The sequence below is a fragment of the Salvelinus fontinalis genome, chromosome 22 (assembly GCF_029448725.1).
Source record: "Salvelinus fontinalis isolate EN_2023a chromosome 22, ASM2944872v1, whole genome shotgun sequence".
NCBI classification, from domain to species: Eukaryota; Metazoa; Chordata; class Actinopteri; order Salmoniformes; family Salmonidae; genus Salvelinus; species Salvelinus fontinalis.
Genome location: NC_074686.1, coordinates 11,409,700 through 11,429,776, shown reverse-complemented (window position 1 = coordinate 11,429,776; position 20,077 = coordinate 11,409,700). Strand labels below are relative to the sequence as shown.

At 43.4% G+C, this 20,077-nt stretch overlaps 2 protein-coding genes across 3 annotated transcripts; one reads left to right on the top strand and one right to left on the bottom strand.

Annotated features, from left to right (window-relative positions):
* The first annotated feature begins 530 nt into the window (after window positions 1–530).
* LOC129819798 (BCL2/adenovirus E1B 19 kDa protein-interacting protein 2-like) lies at window positions 531–18,100 on the top strand. Of its 2 annotated transcripts, XM_055876396.1 has the most exons (10): window positions 531–688; window positions 1,228–1,353; window positions 1,501–1,574; window positions 1,672–1,911; window positions 2,237–2,443; window positions 2,643–2,745; window positions 2,851–2,982; window positions 16,464–16,550; window positions 16,840–16,938; window positions 17,419–18,100. In XM_055876396.1, exons 2-10 carry the CDS (start codon window positions 1,292–1,294, stop codon window positions 17,441–17,443), a joined length of 1,029 nt encoding a protein of 342 aa, XP_055732371.1. In that variant the 5' UTR covers window positions 531–688; window positions 1,228–1,291; the 3' UTR covers window positions 17,444–18,100. The 2 variants fall into 2 exon arrangements, with proteins under 2 accessions (XP_055732371.1, XP_055732372.1); XM_055876397.1 differs by lacking the exon at window positions 17,419–18,100 and having other exon boundaries at window positions 16,788–16,931.
* Window positions 794–4,692, bottom strand: LOC129819800 (guanine nucleotide-binding protein G(s) subunit alpha-like). The gene has a single exon (XM_055876398.1). The coding sequence runs from the start codon at window positions 4,148–4,150 to the stop codon at window positions 3,320–3,322; it is 831 nt and encodes a 276-aa protein (XP_055732373.1). The 5' UTR covers window positions 4,151–4,692; the 3' UTR covers window positions 794–3,319.
* Window positions 18,101–20,077: the final 1,977 nt, after the last annotated feature.

Below are 20,077 nucleotides of genomic sequence, written 5' to 3'. Positions count from 1 at the left end.
TCTAAACATATTTAAGATACATAGGCAGTTTGTGGTGACTGAATGAGGAAATGTTGAAGAGGGGTGTGATTACTAGAAAAATGTGACTACTCAAAATTACAAGATAAGTACTCATGGTGCAATGCTGAGCCAGCAAATAATGTGTAGATAGCCAAGGAAGTACCAGGTGCACAAAACATCTTTGGGTACAAAATCTCTTAGGTCAAATTTCTATGGACCTTTCAAATCTACAGTAGGCCATACATTTTGGATTCAGAATAGGTATTAGGATGTTTGTATGTGTTTTTTACTATAAATAACATTGAAAAAAATCCTCAATCATGTATCACTGGTTTCAGTGCTGACTCTTTTGTTTGATTCTCTGTGATGTCATACAGCCCAACAGCCTTACATTGCATGAATTCTGAACAAGCATTCATGTACATGCATGTTTTCACCCTAAAGCGGAGCTTGTGCAGTTTATTCCTGTTGCCTTGGTTACAGGGACGGGCTTGCACTGGCAATAAATACACCACACCTTGACTCTCAGGTGTGGCAATTGTGTCAGTGCAATTGAGGCTTCGTCATGAGTTCAGCAAATCCATAACGTTTACCTCTTTCACTCAAAGGCTACTCATTGTACAGTTACTGTACTTTTACAAAGGCATTGAAAAGTTTGTCGGTCTGTCAACCAAATACCATCAACAAGGTAATGTTACACATTTGTTGCTTTGTGTTGTATCTGTGCACATGCATTCCTGTCTCAAGTTTTGTTTACCACTTATTCACATGAATCTAACCAAGACAAACTTGATGATATTGGTGCAATTTAATGTGTTCTCACTGGTGAAAGGGTCTTACATTCTACAAGTGATTCTACATTTTCATTATAATACAAGCTTTGAAAAAGAAAGTACAAAATGGTGACAGACAGTGGTTGTTGATAGCCTTGGCTTATATACCGTACTACCTATATTGCACTCAATACAAATGAACACTGTGCGTTTTCCACTAGAGGCCAGCAGAGGAACAAATCCCTCATTATCCGATAATTTGGCAGAACTGATCAGACATGAACCTGTTGGTGTTAGTGTTTATTTTTTTTAACTTGTTACCGTATGTCCATGACATTCATCATCATTTATTTTTACACCCTTTATTCTCCTCAAATACAAATATGAAGTTACAGCTAAAGTTGCTCCTGAGCTGTAATAGCAGTTTGGATTTTTAATTTCTCCGGGCCAAAAGGTTTGCTATTACTCTGACAACATCTATCAGGAAACTTGGCACTGAAAACCTGCACAGCAACAACATGGAGCCAAGAGAGGAAGAGCAAGAAATGGAGAAGGAGGAGGATGACATTTACATTCCCAGGTCAGAGGTCATGGTCATCAGACTGAATTGTTTTTCTTATATTATCAACATACCAAATATCCAAACAAGTGTTTTTTCACAATGAAACACCTATATCTAATAAAAATTCCATAGAAATGTAATTGTTGACCTCTCTAAACATTGTAGGTCACCTCCCAGGAATGTTCATGGCACAGGTGCAGTCTCGGGGAACCCCACATTAGCTGCTGATGACAGGCCAGGTAACACTTCAATTCAAAATGGCAATGTTGTAACATCACAGTCACTGTTATAAAGCTCCATATAAATGCAAATCATGATGATTAAATGTCATGGTAGCCCCGCCCAGCAGCCTGGCTCTGACAGGGCCCCGATCCAGGAAAAAGCGCCTGGTGGCCCCAGCCCTAAGTCTGACGCTGGATCGCAGTGACTCGGCGGTGTCCGACGACTATGCCACAGCTGCCCTCTCTCCCTCCCCCGATGATGACGATTTGGGGCTGGACATCGACTTGGATGCCATGGAAACGCCCTCGGACAGCGAGTCCCTCCATTTTCCAGTGCACAACATGGATTTGGAGGGTGAGAACTGGGTGCAGTGGACAGGACAGACTAACAGCCTTTATCTTTGGTCCGTTTCTTCACTCACAGGTCCAAGACAGGCCAATGAACTTATTGAACAACTTTCACTTGGATTATATTTTTCTCATGGGATAGACACAAATAGGCTATTTTGGGAAATTCACAATATATAGCTATTCCCTTTATATATACTTTGCATTAGATGATCTTGACCCCATAGATATAACATATTATAGACAGTACACAACCACTCTCCGTCTATACATTTTGTTATCTACAGTACGGTATGGGAAATTGACCATTGAAACATTATTCCCATTCACAGATGACCTGCTTCGTCTGGGAGTGGCATCATGTTTCCATAAGGCCCGTGAGTCAGTACCAGAGCAGATGGGAGTGGGCTCTCTTGACCAAGACCAAGTGGACAGCCAGGGCACTAGGTGGCGCCGGTTCCGCACAGGAGATCCGCTTCAGGAGAGTCTGGTCAACATGAGTGTACTGGATCCTTTCCTTCGAGTCTTGTCACATGGGGGTGAGTCCAGAATCCCAGCACTCACTTAATCTGTCGCACTTACCTAACTGACATTATGCAAGAATGTGAGCTTTTCTCAGGCTCATGGAATTCGGATGTGACCGTTTTTTGTGAGATCAACTCGGATGACAGAACGAGCATCTTGACTTATTTTTTGCATGTTCATTTTTGCCTCATCCAAATAATGTTTTCCTTCTAGGTTACTATGGAGAAGGGTCTAATGACATCATTGTGTTCTCTTCCTGCTATCTCCCTGAAAACAACATGGAGAACTACCCGCATGTCATGGACAACCTGTTCAGGTCTGAGAGCTAATTGATGAGAAGCCACAGTCTTAGTAAAACACTATCTGAATTGGCCACTCTTCAGGTCGACATTCCTAACCACAGCACCACTAAACATTGCAGATACGTTGTGGGAACGTTGGACCTGATGGTTGCGGAGAACTACGTCATTGTGTACCTGTGTGCCATGGCCCAGCGTGACAAGCTCCCCACCATTGGCTGGCTCAGAGAGTGTTACACCACCGTTGACAGAAGGTTAGTTCTGTTTACTCAAATTGGCTTGGTTTGCGGTCCTATTTCAGAAGACTATATGCCGCAGTGAGTAACAAAACAGTACAAACATATTTTAACTCAACAGTATCTCATGTCAGCGGAGTCTACAAGTCGTAGGCCATGTTCCAGGTCGAATAAATTGCAGTCATCAACATTGCAGTCAGAGTGCTATATTATATGATGTGGTTAGTGGATATGTTCAACACCTATTCAGGCATTGTGAGATTTAGCAACTGCAATGTAGTTGGCCTGGAACACTGCCAAAGTCAAATCTCAAGTTATTTTATGCAAAGTAATTAAGTCAGTAATTAAATTTGTCTCAGTCGGTGAAAAATAAGTGTCTCAGTGTCGAAAATCTACCAAGCTGGCTATCTGTCAAGACACGAAAGAAGAGCCGGATGTTTTCCGTGTCAACTGCACAGGTGAAAACCAGATGACAGTCCCTTTCGTCTAGTTGGCCTGCTGTACTGATCTTCAGAAACTCATCATGTATGAAGTACTTTGCCCTGGTGACACGAAGGTCCTCCCCTGGTACTGGTGTTGAAAATTCCGGCATAGTGTAGTGTGCAAATTCTGGGAAATACTCTTCCATTTTTGATTTTCCCTCCAAAATCTTCTCTGCTAGGAGGTCCTGTTTGTTCAGTAAGACCCAGACAGGAAGGGTCCTTAGCCACCTGTTGTTCCAGATGATCTTGAAGAGGTTTAGTGCCTCCCGCAGCCCGTTGGTCTGGCTGTCTTCCTGCATCACCATGTCATAGCTGCTGCTGTCCACCACAAAAATAACATCCCACACGTCAGCAAAACACCGCATCCACTTTCTGCTTTCGTACCTCTGACCTCTAACATTAGATACATGAAAATGGATACCATCCACCTCGAAAAATGTCTCGGACACCCCTGAAGCCTTTTTACTGTTGTTTTGTATGTAATGTATTTTCTCCTGTGCAGTGCGTTCCACATGTAAACAGCGCATCTGATTTACTATCGTGCGTTGCCCAGATTCATCAGCTCCTAACAGTAGCAACTGGCGCGGGCAAGTTATTTGGTTATTATGCTTGTCTTCTTGCAGCTGTTTATTAATCCTTTTGTTTGATTCTTTACGTGCCTTCTCAATACGTTGGTCTTTACTGCACAGACAACCCATATTCATTAAATAATACTAGATTCCTAGGCTTGCCTAAGAAAAAATACAGAAATTAAGAAAATGACAGTGTTACAACAGACCCCTTCCTCCCGTAAAATGTCACTCTGGGTCTGACACAGAAAGCATCCTCTGCCACTCTCAGAAGGTTGATTCCTAGAACGTTTTCACTGTGAATCCGCAATGAAGTCCTCAAGTGTAATGTAAATGTAAATATTCAGCAATAAGTCTCAATGAGTTTTCGAATCGAGATTCCCATGATGTCTTACTGTGGAGCCACACTGAACTTTAGCAGTATTTTCTGGAACCGATCGATTTTCACGAGTAGCTCAGAATTCAAAACTTTGCAGTTCTGTCAAAGCGCAGCCATGGCTAGATGCTCTTCCCTTCACCACAACGATAGTAAAGCAAGTGGAAGAAAGATAATTAAAAAGTAAACTTCTGAAACAATATTTACACAATTCCACTAAAATGGGGGCATGCGATCATTACACGAAGCTCCTCCCTGATTCGAATGTCTTGCTTTGTAGCATTGCGCAAATTGTAGATTTATATCCTTTATTTCCCAACCTTGTAATTTCCCCTACTCAGCATCTGGTGAAATATGACTCTGCTTGTGGTAACGTGTTGTTTGTGTTAGGAGTTTGTGTAGAAGCAGAATTATTGTATTGAATATGAATAGACCCAGGGTGTGGTGCTTAATTAATGTCCAACTTGCTCTGACTGGCTGTACACAAATGAGGGCAAACACTCCACCGTAAACCTGTTGATTTGTAGTATTCTATGGTCCATTCTTTTTTATATATTTTTTATTTCACTAGGCAAGTCAGTTAAGAACAAATTCTTATTTTACAATGATGGCCTTCCCCTGCCAAACCCTCCCCTAACCCGTACGATGCTGGGCCAATTGTGTACCGCCCTATGGGACTTCCGATCACAGCCGGTTGTATTACAGCTCGGGATCGAACCAGGGTCTGTCGTGAAGCCTCGGACCCTTCCTGTCTGGGTCTTTCTGAACAAACAGGACCTCATAGCAGAGGTTTTGGCAGGAACATTAAAAATGGAAGAGTATTTCCCAGAATTTGCACAGTCCTGAGTATACAACAACAGTGCCATTGGAGGACCTTCGTGTCACCAGGGCAAAGTACTTCAACATCATTATATAACATAATATTTAATTTTATTCAGCTGGGCAATTTGTTTTATTAATGATATAGTAATGTCCCTACTCAAAGTCAAATCAGCCTAGTTGTTAATTAGTCTGGCTAACGCCTAATTCTTGAAGTCCTCCTGACTTCAGAGTCGCGAATGGCTCTTTGATGTTATTGGCACAATGGGTTGATAATGGAGGGGGCTGTGCTTTTACTGCTTGGCCCTCCTCTGTGTCCTCACTCAAACACCCACAGGCACAGCCACATACAGCCCCCTTCCATTACAATGTTTGGATTTTGAAATCTAAACAACGAGAGCTCTCAACCCCTGAGATTTTTTTTTTATACAATAAAAAATAATGAAATCCATTGCACAATTTCTGAGCGAATATTACATTAACAAATGGCCTACTATTCAGGCCAGTGTGGTCACAGCTCCCTGTGCTGTGAGTCACATGGATCGGGTCAGCCAGGTTAGTAGTTGATAGCCTGATCCACCACTGATGCGCTCTCGTGTAGTGAAACAGAATTGAAGCTACCAAGACGAGTCTCAAGCCATCAAATTTGTGACTGATCCTGATCTAACTCAAGTCTGCACTTCATTAGATAATTACTATGTAACTATTTAACGACAGTACCAGTCAAAAGTTTGGACACACCTACTCATTCAAGGGCTTTTCTTTATATTTTTACAATGTAGAATAATTGTGAAGACATCAAAACTAGGAAATAGCACATATGGAATCATGTACTAACCAAAAACGTGTTGAACAAATATTTGATATTCTTCAAAGAAGCCACCCTTTGCCTTGATGACAGCTTTGCACAATCTTGGTATTCATGAGCTTCATGAGGAATGCTTTTCCATCAGCCTTGAAGTAGTTCCCACATATGCTGAGCACTTTTGGCTGATTTATCTTCCCTCTGCGGTCCAAATAGCCCTTACACAGCCTGGAGGTGTGTTTTGGGTCATTGTCCTGTTGAAAAACAAATGATAGTCCCACTAAGCGCAAACCAGATGGGATGGCGAATCGCTGCAGAATGCTGTGGTAGCCTTGCTGGTTAAGTGTGCTTTGAATTCAAAATAAATCACAGACAGTGTCAGCAGCAAAGCACACCCACACCATCACACCTCCTCTTCAATGCTTCACGGTGGGAACTACACATGCAGAGATCATCCGTCACCTACCCTGCATCTCACAAAGATACAGCGGTTGGAACCAAAAATCTCAAATTTGGAGTCATCAGACCAAAGGACAGATTTCCACCGGTCTAATGTCCATTGCTCGTGTTTCTTGGCCCTAACAAGTCTCTTTTTCTTATTGGTGATTCACGCAGTCTCCTCTGAACAGTTGATGTTGAGATGTGTCTGTTACTTGAACTATGTGAAGCATTTATTTGGGCTGAAATTTCTGAGGCTGGCAACTCTAATGAACTCATCCTCTGTAGCGGAGTAAACTCTGGGTCTTCTTTTCCTGTGGCGGTCCTCACGAGAGCCAGTTTCATCATAGCGCTTGATGGTTTTGGTGACTGCACTTGAAGAAATTTTAAAAGTTCTTGAAATGTTCCGAATTGACTGACCTTCATGTCTTAAAGTAAAGATGGACTGTCGTTTTTCTTTGCTGTTCTTGCCATAATATGGACTTGGTCTTTTACCCAATAGGGCTACCTTATGTATACCTACCTTGTCACAACACAACTGATTGGCTGAAACGCATTAAGAAGGAAAAAAAAATCCACAAATTAACTTTTAACAAGGCACACCTGTTAATTGAAATGCATTCCAGGTGACTACCTCATGAAGCTGGTTGAGAGCATACCAAGAGTGTGCAAAACTGTCATCAAGGCAAAGGGAGAGAATGGCACCGGAGGGGATGGCTGTCGTTTTACGGACTCCTAACCAACTGTGCTATTGTGTATAACGTGTGCACTGGGAGTCGGGAAGCAAGTTCAGGGAGTGAATCATTTAATGAATGAACGAAACATAATACAAAACAAGAAACACGAACAACGCACAGACAAGAAACTGAAACAGAAACAATGACGCCTGGGGAAGGAACCAAAGGGAGTGACAAATATAGGGCAGATAATCAAAGAGGTGGAGTCCAGGTGAGTGTCATTATGCGCAGATGTGCATAATGATGGTGACAGGTGTGCGCTATTACGAGCAGCCTGGTGACCTAGAGGCCGGAGAGGCGCACACATGACAGTACCCCCTCCCCGACGCGCGGCTACAGCCGTAGGACGCCGACCAAAATGGCGATCCCTGGGATCCTCAGCGGACCGGTCACCTCTGCTATGGCACGGGAACCTGTCGATCCGGCTGAGGCGCGGGAGCATGGCGACCAAGAGCGCTGGAGAGAGAACATATGTGACAGTACCCCCTCCCCGACGTGTGGCTACAGCCGCAGGACACCGACCACAGGGACGTTCGCAGGGATCAGGAGCGGACCGGTCGCCTCCACTGAGGTGAAGAACCCTAACGAACCGGCTGAGGCGTGAGAGCCTGATGAGCCGGCTAAGACCTCCCCTGGTTGCCTCTGTCGAGGCACGGGAACCTGTTCACTCATCTGAGGCATGGGAACCTATCAAGCCAGCTGAGGCATGGGAGCCGATCGAATCCGCAGAGGCATGGCAGCCTGTCGAGCCAGCTGAGGCATGGAAGCCTGTCGAGCCAGCTGAGGCATGGAAGCCCGTTGATCCTGCTGAGGCAGGGGAACCAGTTGAACCCGCTGAGGCATGGGAATCCGACAAACCGGCTGAGGCCTCCCAGGTAGCTTCGGTTCTGACACACAGACCCGACATCACCTCCAAAACAAACAAAAAAAACTCCCTGATGCTTCGCTTTGATAAGGCGTCATTCTATAACGTGTGCGCTGGGAGTTGGGATGCAAAGTCAGGGAGTAAATAATGAACGAAACATAATACAAAACAAGAAACACGAACAATGCACAGACAGGGAACAATGACGCCTGTTTTTTTGCGTTGTTTGTAACTTGTTTTTTTAAACTTATTTAGTACATAATGTTGCTGCTACCGTCTCTTATGACCGAAAATAACTTCTGGACATCAGAACAGCGATTACTCACCTCGAACTGGACAAAAAAATGATTTAATGATTCCGACGGGAAGAATATACTGCTTTCTCGGGAATGGGCCCAAATCCCATCATTTGCATGTAGAAAAGACGCAGGAAAAGGGAGAGGAGGTCAGGCTGCCTTCTGAGAATTCGTAGGTGAGTGAGTAAACCCCCACTACCCTCCGTTGTATTGGCCAACGTGCAATCATTGGAAAACAAAATGGATAATATACGATCAAGAGTATCCTACCAACGGGACATTAAAAACTGTAATATCTTACGTTTCACCGAGTCATGGCTGAACGACAACACGGATAATATAGAGCTGGTGGGATTTTCCATGCACCGGCAGGACAGAGAAACTACGTCTGGTAAGACGAGGGCCGGGGGTGTGTGTCTTTTTGTCAATAACAGCTGGTGCATGATGCCTAATATTAAAGAAGTCTTGAGGTATTTCACGCCTTATGAAAAGCTGTAGACCACACTATCTACCAAGAGAGTTCTCATCTGTTATAAGGGCACAAGGCGAGACCCAGATGCAGACACAACGGTCACGTACAGGCAAAAGGTCAAAACCAGTTCAGAGTCCAGTAGGTACCGAAGGGCAGGCAGGCTCGAGGTCATGGCAGGCAGGCAGAATGGTCAGGCAGGCGGGAATGGAGTCCAGAAAACAGGCAAGGGTCAAAACCGGGAGGACTAGCAAAGAAGTGAAAAGGGTGTACGGGAAAAAACACGCTGGTTGACTTGACAAACATACAAGACGAACTGGCATAGAGAGACAGGAAACACAGGAATAAACACACTGGGGAAAATAAGCGACACCTGGAGGAGGTGGAGACAATCACAAGGACAGGTGAAACAGATCAGGGTGTGACATCTATATTATTCGTAGCCGTCTATTTACCACCACAAACCGATGCTGGCACTAAGACCGCACTCAACCAGCTATATAAGGCCATAAGCAAACAAGAAAATGTGACTCCAACATCATCATTAAGTTTGCTGATGACACAACAGTGGTAGGCCTGATTACCGACAACGATGAGACAGCCTATAGGGAGGTGGTCAGAGACCTGGTAGTGTGGTGCCAGGACAACAACCTATCCCTGAATGTGAGCAAGACAAAGTGGCTTATCATGGACTATAGGAAAAGAAGGGCCGAACAGGCCCCCATCAACATTGACGGGGTTGTAGTGGATCAGGTCGAGAGTTTCAAGTTCCTTGGTGTCCACATCACCAACGAACTATCATGGTCCAAACACACCAAGACAGTTATGAAGAGTGCACGACAACACCTTTACCCCCTCGAGACTGAAAAGATTTGGCATGGGTCCCCAGATCCTCAAAAAGTTCAACAGCTGTACCATCGAGAGCATCCTGACCGGTTGCATCACCGCCTGGTATGGCAACTGCTCGGCATCTGACTGTAAGGCGCTACAGAGGGTAGTGCGTACGGCCCAGTTCATCACTGGGGTCAAGCTTCCTGCCATCCAAGGACCTATATACTAGGCGGTGTCAGAGGAAAGTCCCAAAAATTGTAAAAGACTCTAGTTACCCAAGTCATAGACTGTTCTCTCTGCCCCACCCCCATCCCCCCCCATTTGTTTTTACACTGCTGCTACTCACTGTTTATTATCTATGCATAGTCACTTTACCTCTACCTACATGTACAAATGACCTCAACTAACCTGTACCCCTGCACATTGACTCAGTACTGGTACCCCCTGTATATCGCCTCGTTATTGTTCTTTTATTGTGTTACTTTTTATAATTTTTTACTTTTGTTTATTTGGTAAATATTTTCTTAACTCTTTCTTGAACTGCATTGTTGGTTAAGGGCTTGTAAGTAAGCATTTCACGGTAAAGTCTACACCTGTTGTATTCGGCACGTGAGAAATAGAGTTTGATTTGGATTGGATTTGGTTGGCTACTTTGAAGAATCTAAGCTATATTTAGATTTTTTTAACACTTTTGTGGTTACTACATGATTTCATATTTGTTATTTCATAATTTTGATGTGTTCACTATTATTCTACAATGTATAAAATAGTAAAAATTAAGAAAAACCATGGAATGAGTAGGCATGTCCACCACCGTTGCGCTCTCGTGTAGTGAAACAGAATAGAAGCTACCAAGACGAGTCTCAAGCCATCACATTTGTGACTTGTCTTGATCTAATACAAGTCTGCACCTCATTAGGTAATTGCTAAGTAATTACTATTTAACTATATCACAAAGTTATACCAGGAGGCTACTTTTATACCAGTAACAGTACTTTTAATAAATAAACGCCTTAAAACAGCAGACAGTAAAATAAAGTTAAACCTTCAGTAAATATTCCCAAATAATACCATGCGTACTTAAAAAAAATGGTGTATGAGAGTTTGAATGTGCAGTGTAGCAACCATATGTACTTATATAGTATAGAAAGTAACACACAGCAAGTAGCTGGCAATAATAGTGTCACATTGGGCCTTAGCATCCTTAGCAAGTTTATGAGAGCCTGCTTTGGCACTCCTTCTTCAGCCAGAGGATGGCATCAAAACCAAAGTATAATTTTGAGTTTCCTCCTGACTTCCCGCACAGCCAACCTACAGTTCTCAGGCTAAGAGGTAGTAGATTCCAGGGTTTTGTTCATTAGGCACAAAACGGAAGAAAATGGACTGAAACTAGGATGAACTACATGGACTTGTCCAATAAAAAACACTCACATTGTCATTTTCCGTTGGAAAACGTTTTTAAAACGTTTTACATTGAGTGCCCTAATGGAAAGAGTGTAATTTCTTTCAGGATGGTTACAACAGTGTCCAAAGGCTTCTGTACGACATGGCTACTAACATAATCCCTCATATTTCCAGAAAGCTTTGATGCTGTAAACCTTGACCTGGGTCTAATACTAATAATGTAACTAAATGTTTGGATCCAGTAACGGTATCAAGTGAACTGCAGGAGGAAAAAAGCTGCTAAGACCATCCCACTGACCTTGTATGTTGTTGAAATGAATGTCTCAACTTGATTTCCCTTTATATTATTTATATTATTATATTTTATTTATTATATTAGTATATTTATTTATTATATTTATATTATTATATCCTATTTCCCTTTATACAAATATGTGTAAGGAATTATCCAAGAAAAACCCTGCAGGGATTTCTAGAGGTCACCTATAGTTCAGACACTCATTTTTTTGTGATATGATTTTGGACGCTTCTTTGAACATTTACATTTTAGTCATTTAGCAGATGCCTTTATCCAGAGGGACTTACAGTTACTGCATTCATCTTAAGATAGCTAGGTGGGACAACAACAACATATCAGGGGGGAGCTGGTTCAACCATTAGGGTGCCAGGACAGAGAAGAGTTTGGACTGGGCTGAGCAGAGCAGGAGCTTCCCTCCCATAGGGGTGGGAGGGCCAAAAGACCAAAGATGGCAGAACGGAGAACTCGGGTTGTGGTTTAGGGTTGGAGCATAACCTGAAGGTAGGGAAGGGCAGTTCCTCTTGCTGCTCCATAGACAAGTAACATGATCTTGTAGTGAATGCGGGCTTCGAATGGAAGCCAGTGGAATGTGAAGAGGAGCGGGGCGACATGGGAGAATTTGGGAAAGTTTAACACTAGGCAGGCTGCAGCGTTCTGGATAAGTTGCAGGGGTTTAATGGCACAAGCGGGGAGCCCAACCAACAGCAAGTTACAGTAGTCCAGACGGGAGATGACAAGTGCATAGATTAGGACCTGTGCAGCTTCCTGTGTGAGGTAGGGTCGTACTCTACGGATGTTGTAGAACATGAACCTGCAGGAGCAGGTCACTGCTTTGATGTTTGCAGAGAACGACAGGGTGTTGTCCAGGGTCACACCAAGGTTCTTTGCACTCTGGGAGGGTCACACTGTGGAGTTGTCAGCCGTGATGGAGAGGTCATGGAGCGAGCAGGCCTTCCCCTGGAGGAAGAGCAGCTCTGTCTTGTCGAGGTTGAGCTTGAGATGGTGGGCCGACATCCAAGCTGAGATATCCAAGCTGAGGAGCGACCTTCCAGGTAGGATGCAATCCAAGAGTGTGCAGAGCCTGAGATACCCAGCCCTGAGAGTGTGGAGAGGAGGATCTGATTGCTCATGATGTCGAATACAGCGGATAGATCTAGAAGGATGAGAACAGAGGAGAGTGAGTCAGCTTTGGCAGTGCAGAAAGCCACCATGACACAGAGAAGAGCAGTCTCGGTTGAGTGACCCATCTTGAAGCCTGACTGGTTATGGTCAAGAACACTTTTCGGAGAGAGATAGCGAGAGAGTTTGTCTGAGACAGCGGACTCAAGTGTTTTGGAAAGAAAAGAAAGAAGGGATACCGGTCTGTAGTTTTTGACGTCATAGGGGTTGAGTGTTGGTTTCCTGCGGAGTGGAGCGACTCCGGCCATTTGAAGTCAGAGGGATTGATGAGGGAAGCCAGTGAGTTGATGAGGGGAGTGAGGAATGGGAGAAGGTCTCCAGAGATGATCTGGAGAAGGGAGGAGGGGATGGGGTCGAGTGGGCAGGTTGTCGGGCGGCCGGACACTAGTCGCAGGATTTCATCTGAAGAGAGAGGGGAGAAAGAGGTCAATGCGTAGGGTAGTTCTGTGTGAGTGGGACCAGTTAACTCTTTTCAAAGTGGTTGACAAAGTCGTCCGCAGAGGGGGAGGAGGGAGGGGGTTGAGGATTAAGGAGGGAGGAGATGGTGGAAAATAGTTTACTAGGGTTAGAGGCAGAAGCTGAAATGTAGAGTGATAGAAAGTGGTTTTAGCAACGGAGACAGAGGAAGAGCATGTAGAGAGGAGGGCGTGACAGGATGATAGGTCCTCCAGAAGTTTAGTTTTCCTCAATTTTCGCTCCACGCAGGCCTGTTCTGTAAACTCGCAATGAGTCACTCAGCTACTGGGCAGGAGGGGAGGGCCGAGCCGGCCGGGAGGAAAGCGGAAAGGGAGGATAGTAGGGTCGAACAGGCAGAGTCAGGAGACAAGACAGAGAACTATTTAGCAAAGGGAGAGATGATATGATAGAAGAGAAGAGAGTAGTGGGAGAGAGAGAGCAAAGATTGCGATGGCATATGACCATCTGGGTAGGGGATGAGTGGAGAGGATTTGACCGTTTTCCATACAAGATTAAGTGTTTGTGGATGAAAAAGCTCTTTCAATAGTTCTACATTGAGCATGCTTTTCAGTCCAGGAGTAGGGCTCACCTGTGTCTGGAAAACCACCATTGTTCTTTGTGATGTTTTCTCCACTAGAGCTAGTGTTTTGACACCTGACCGTGTCTAGCCAACTTCCCCTCTCACTTTCTGTTGTCTGACTTGGCCCATGTACAGTATCAGTCAAAAGTTTGGATACACCGACTCCTTCTAGGGTTTTTCTTTATTTTTTACTATTGTTTACATTGTAGAATAATAGTGAAGACATCAAAACTATGAAATAACACATGGAATCATTTAGTAACCAAAAAAGTGTTAAACAAATCTAAATATATTTTATATTTGAAATTCTTCAAAGTAGCCAGCCTTTGCCTTGATGACAGCTTTGCACACTCTTGGCATTCTCTCAACCAACTTCATGAGGAATGCTTTTCCAACAGTCTTGAATGAGTTCCCACATATGCGGAGCACTTGTTGGCTGCTTTTCCTTCTCTCTGCGGTCCAACTCATCCCAAACCATCTCAATTGGGTTGAGGTCGGGTGATTGTGGAGACCAGGTCATCTGATGCAGCACTCCATCACTCTCCTTCTTGGTCAAATAGCCCTTACACAGCCTGAATGTGTGTTTGGTGTCATTGTCCTGTTGAAAAACAAATGATAGTCCCACTAAGCGCAAACCAGATGGGATGGCGTATCGCTGCAGAATTGTGCCTTGAATGCTAAATAAATCACCGACAGTGTCACCAGCAAAGCACCATCACACCTTCTCCTCTTCCATGCTTCATGGTGGGAACCGCACATGCAGAGATCATCTGTTCACCTACTCTGCGTCTCACACAGACACAGAAGTTGGAACAAAAATTCCCAATTTTGGACTCATCAGACCAAAGGACAGATTTCCACAGGTCTAATGTCCATTAAAACTAAATGCATGCTCTTCAATTGATCACTGCCCGCACCTGCCTGTCCGTCCAGCATCACTACTCTGGACGGCTCTGACTTAGAATACGTGGACAACTACAAATACCTAGGTGTCTGGTTAGACTGTAAACTCTCCTTCCAGACTCACATTAAGCATCTCCAATCCAAAATGAAATCTAGAATCGGCTTCCTATATCGCAACAAAGCATCCTTCACTCATGCTGCCAAACATACCCTCGTAAAACTGACCATCATACCGATCCTCGACTTAGGCGATGTCATCTATAAAATAGCCTCCAACACGCTACTCAACAAATTGGATGCAGTCTATCACAGTGCCATCCGTTTTGTCACCAAAGCCCCATACACTACCCACCACTGCGACCTGTACGCTCTTGTTGGTTGGCCCTCGCTTCATACTTGTCGCCAAACCCACTGGCTACAGGTTATCTACACCTCTCTGCTAGGTAAAGCCCCGCCTTATCTCAGCTCACTGGTCACCATAGCAGCACCCACTCATAGCACGCGCTCCAGCAGGTATATCTCACTGGTCACCCCCAAAGCCAATTCCTACTTTGGTCGCCTTTCCTTCCAGTTCTCTGCTGCCAATGACTAAAACTAACTGCAAAAATCACTGAAGCTTGAGACTCATATCTCCCTCACTAGCTTTAAGCACCAGCTGTCAGAGCAGCTCACAGATCACTGCACCTGTACATAGCCCATCTGTAAATAGCCCATCTATCTACCTCATTCCCATACTGTATTTATTTATTTATTTATCTTGCTTCTTTGCACCCCAGTATCTATACTTGCACATTCATCTTCTGCACATCCACTCTTCCAGTGTTTAATTGCTATATTGCAATTACTTCGTCACCATGGCCTATTTATTGCCTTAACTCCCTTATCTTACCTCATTTGCACTAACTGTATATAGACTTTTTTCTTTTTTTTCCTACTGTATTATTGACTGTATGTTTTGTTTATTCCATGTGTAACTCTGTGTTGTTATATGTGTGAAATTGCTATGCTTTATCTTGGCCAGGTCGCAGTTGCAAATGAGAACTTGTTCTCAACTAGCCTACCTGGTTAAATAAAGGTGAAATACATTTTTTTTAAATTGCTCGCATTTCTTGGCCCAAGCCAAGCAAGTCTCTTCTTATTCGTGTCCTTTAATAGTCTTTGCAGCAATTCGACCATGAAGGCCTGATTCACGCAGTCTCCTCTGAACAGTTGATGTTGAGATGTGTCTGTTACTTGAACTCTGTAAATCATTTATTTAGGCTGCAATCTGAGGTGCAGTTAACTCTATTGAAGTTATCCTCTGCAGAAGAGGTAACTCTGGGTCTTCCTTCCAGTAGCTCTTGATGGTTTTTGCGACTGCACTTGAAGAAACTTTAAAAGTTCTTGAAATTTTCCGAATTGACTGACCTTGATGTCTTAAAGTAATAATGGACTGTCGTTTATCTTTGCTTATTTGAGCTGTAATATGGACTTGGTCTTTTACCAAATATGGCTATCTTCTGTATACCAATGAAGCTGGTTGAGAATGCCAAGAGTGTGCAAAGCTGTCATCAAGGCAACGGGTGGCTATTTTTTAATAATCTAAAGTATAACATATTTTTATTTGTTTAACACTTTTTTTGGTTACTACATGATTCCATATGTGTTATTTCATAGTTTTGATGTATTTTCTACAATCTAGAAAATAGTCAAAATAAAGAAAAACCCTGGAATGAGTAGTGTGTCCAAACTTTTGACTGGTACTGTAAGTGAGAGAGGTGGACCACTTACTTAACAGTTTGCGCCTGTCTGGGGAGTCACACAGACTGGGCCCCAAATAACCTTTGGAGGCACTAAAGTAACCTTTGGTAGAGATACGTGTCTTATGGAAAGGTTTACACCGTCAATCCTGGTGATGTGAGAGAGGTAGTGTAAATCTACAGAAGATATACTGACAGATTGAATGAACAACTGTTACCTTTACTCTTAAACTTGATTCTGTTTCTCTCGTAGGTTGAGGAAGAATCTGAAAGGTCTATACATCGTACACCCAACCTGGTACATCAAGGCCCTGATCACTATCATCAAGCCCTTCATCAGGTGAGGGCCACCATCCCCTGAGACACCAAGTCTAGTCTGTCAGGGTTGCTGTTGTTGTTGTTGAGTCAATGGGCCCTGTTACTCCATGAAGCAAAAGGGACATATATAGAACAATGGCCATAGCACTGTTTGAGCAGCCGCCCTGATCTTGTAACTGTAATAGTACAAATCTTAATTGTATATTTATTTCATCTAAACGATGCGGCCTACTACTGTATCTTTATTTTTTACATGTAGGCTCTGTGCCGTCACACAAAACTAATGGCTTCCGATCCCGTCATCCTCACAGCTCCAAATTCAGTCGCAAGCTTCAGTTTATCGACAGCCTTCGGGAGCTGTCCCAGCACATCCCTATTGAGCGTGTGCAGATCCCCGACTGCGTCAGACAGTGAGTGACACCATCAGACTCTCTCACGCCACGTTCAAAACACTTGGGAACTCGGAAATCTCTGACTTCCGACCTCAGTGCGTTTAAGACAACTGTGACAACTGTGAAAATATTTTTGAGGGGTCAACTCAGAATTCCAAGTCGGGAACTAAGGTCTCCTACTTTCCGACCTTAAGATCACTGAAGTCATTATTTGACCTCGTTTTTTTCCAGAGTTCCCAGTACTCTTGAAAGCACCATCACACATTCACAATAAGCTACATTAATGAACCCATAAATGGGAAAGCCCATCACCTCGTATGTTTATTGTGTGACTAATATCTAGTTTTTCTTAATCACTCTTTGGCTACCATTGAGCAAATCAAAGTATTAATTTCAAACAGAAAGAAAACAGTGAGACCTTCTATTATGATGATTCATGAAAATGTATTGGCTGTGTTTATGTATTTATTGTGTTTCAATATATTTCCATTCACACAGGTTTGACGAGAATATGGACAGGTGATATGCTGAAAATGGTGATCTGGACCATAGTGTAAGGTACATGAAGCCAAAACAGTGGACTAAAAAGGCTCAAATCTGGCAACCAATGACTTGACACTGATGATGAACCTGGCTGGCCAATCTAACGTCAGTTGTCCTATGAGACAACTTTAACCAAAGTATCTACTGCAGGACTACAAGTAGAAACACTGAGCTCCAGAAGTATTGAGACTGTAACCATGTTTCCATCCACAGTTTTTATGCAGTAAAGTCATACCATATAAAAAAAATACCAACAGCTGATGGAAACAGGAAGTTTCGGTACAATGTTATAAATGCAGACAGATCATTTGTTCGTTCGACATGGTGGGATATTTTTGTGTCAGTAAAATTAATAATGTGAGAAATGGCAGTGGAAATACCTTCATGCACAAATATTGATATAATAACCATCATATCGAAGTAAACGTGGAGTCACGCGATGTTGTGGGGAGTGGTCCTCCCGCTACAACTCAGGAAACCATACAGATTATTAGGCTACAGATGAAGTGATGAATTCTACAGGGTGGTGAAAGTGCAATGTGATCTTTATGCTCCTTTCCAATAAATATTGAGGGTCTTATTCTGGTGACATGATGATCAGTGCTTGACTGCCAATAAAAAATATTATCACCTCTTATCCATAATAATCTCATCATGTAGACTTAAAGCCACTTTATGCTGGCTCTGCATATGTGATTCTTACAGAGAATGTGAAGCAATTCCAGAGCCTCTGAAGGCTTGTGGAGGCCAAATCGAGCTCCGTACCGCATCACCGTGAGCCTTCCAAAATTTGTGACAATGATTGGTTGACAGTAGATGGGGGCGGGAGGTCCTGTATTAACACAAACTCACGTCCTTGACAACTCCCTTCACAACAGCTCTGTTCCGCAAAGTACAAGAAGTATGAATGTCCTGACTTCTGCAGAGACCATATAGCAGTAAATGCTGTACGGTAACTGCAGATGACGGATTGACCATGCAGAGCCTTTTAACCCAGCACAGCCTACCCACACTGTATCTGCAAGCTGTTAGCTAGAGAGCTCGTACCAAGACCAGAGGAGGCACATTTGCAATTTAATGAAACAGTTTTTGTGACAAAACTATCGGAGTTGAAAATGCGATGGAAACATTTAATTTTTTATTTTTATGCGTACATAAAAACTTAAGCGAAAATGTACATTTTGTGTGCGCTACGTTATCGCGCACTGTCAATTTTGTGGAAACACACCACTTGTGGGAAAATGCACACATTTTCTATATGCCGATTCTAGCGTATTAGCATGAAAATCTGTAGCCAGTTGGATGGGAACCTAGCGAGTGACACGTTATGTTGTTTTGGCTCTCCACTCCAGCACTTGGATTTGATATGGATACAATGACAATTAAAGTGCAGACTGTCAGATTTAATTTGAGGGCATTTTCATCCATATCGGGTGAACCGTTTAGAAACTACAGCACTTTCTGTACATAGTCCCTCCATATTAGGAGGATTTGTGGCCTGCTGGAGGTCATTTTGCAGGGCTCTGGCAGTGCACCTCCTTGCACAAAGGCGGAGGTAGCGGTCCTGCTGCTGGGTTGTTGCCCTCCTACGGCCTCCTCCACGTCTCCTGATGTACTGGCCTGTCTCCTGGTAGCGCCTCCATGCTCTGGACACTACGCTGACAGACACAGCAAACCTTTTTTCCACAGCTCGCATTGATGTGCCATCCTGGATGAACTGCACTACCTGAGCCACTTGTGTGGGTTGTAGACTCCGTCTCATGCTACCACTAGAGTGAAAGCACCGTCAGCATTCAAAAGTGACCAAAACATCAGCCAGGAAGCATAGGAACTGAGAAGTGGTGTGTGGTCACCACCTGCAGAACCATTCCTTTTTTGGGGGTGTCTTACTAATTGCCTATAATTTCCACCTTTTGTCTATTCCATTTGCACAACAGCATGTGAAATTTATTGTCAGTGTTGCTTCCTAAGTGGACAGTTTGATTTCACAGAAGTGTGATTGACTTGGAGTTTCATTGTGTTGTTTAAGTGTTCCCTTTATTTTTTTGAGCAGTGTATATGTATTGTGTAACATGAAGTCCTATGAGTATCATCTGATGAAGATCATCAAAGGTTAGTGATTAATTTTATCTCTATTTCTGCTTTTTGTGACTCCTGTCTTTGGCTGGAAAAATGGCTGTGTTTTTCTGTGATTTTGCGGTGACCTAACATAATCGTTTGTGGCGCTTTCGCTGTAAAGCCTTTTTGAAATCGGACACTGTGGTGCGATTAACAAGAAGTGTATCTTTAAAATGGTGTGAAATACTTGTATGCTTGAGGAATTTTAATTATGAGATTTCTGTTGGTTGAATTTGGCGCCCTGCACTTTCACTGGCTGTTGTCATATCGATCCTGTTAACGGGATTGCAGCCATAAGAAGTGGGAATTTCAGTACTTTAGCATAACCTTTCCTACAGGTTTCCTCATGGTTCTATTTAAAGTAATGTTCTCAAATTTCTCAGGGAACGTTAAGAAACAACGTTCTTCCATGGGAATTTCAGTACTTCAGCATAACTTTTTCTGCCGGTTTCCTCGTGGTTTTATTTAAAGTCATGCTCTCAGAATACCTGAACCC

What these genes read in the sequence shown, in the direction of transcription:
- LOC129819800 (XM_055876398.1), bottom strand. Translation starts at nt 4,150, where the DNA reads ATGAATATGGGTTGTCTGTGCAGTAAAGACCAACGTATTGAGAAGGCA.
- LOC129819798 (XM_055876396.1), top strand. Translation starts at nt 1,292, where the DNA reads ATGGAGCCAAGAGAGGAAGAGCAAGAAATGGAGAAGGAGGAGGATGAC. An exon ending in TCGAGTCTTGTCACATGGGG is followed by an intron (nt 2,444 to 2,642) that starts GTGAGTCCAGAA and finishes TTTTCCTTCTAG; the next exon opens with GTTACTATGGAGAAGGGTCT. An exon ending in ATCATCAAGCCCTTCATCAG is followed by an intron (nt 16,551 to 16,839) that starts GTGAGGGCCACC and finishes TCATCCTCACAG; the next exon opens with CTCCAAATTCAGTCGCAAGC.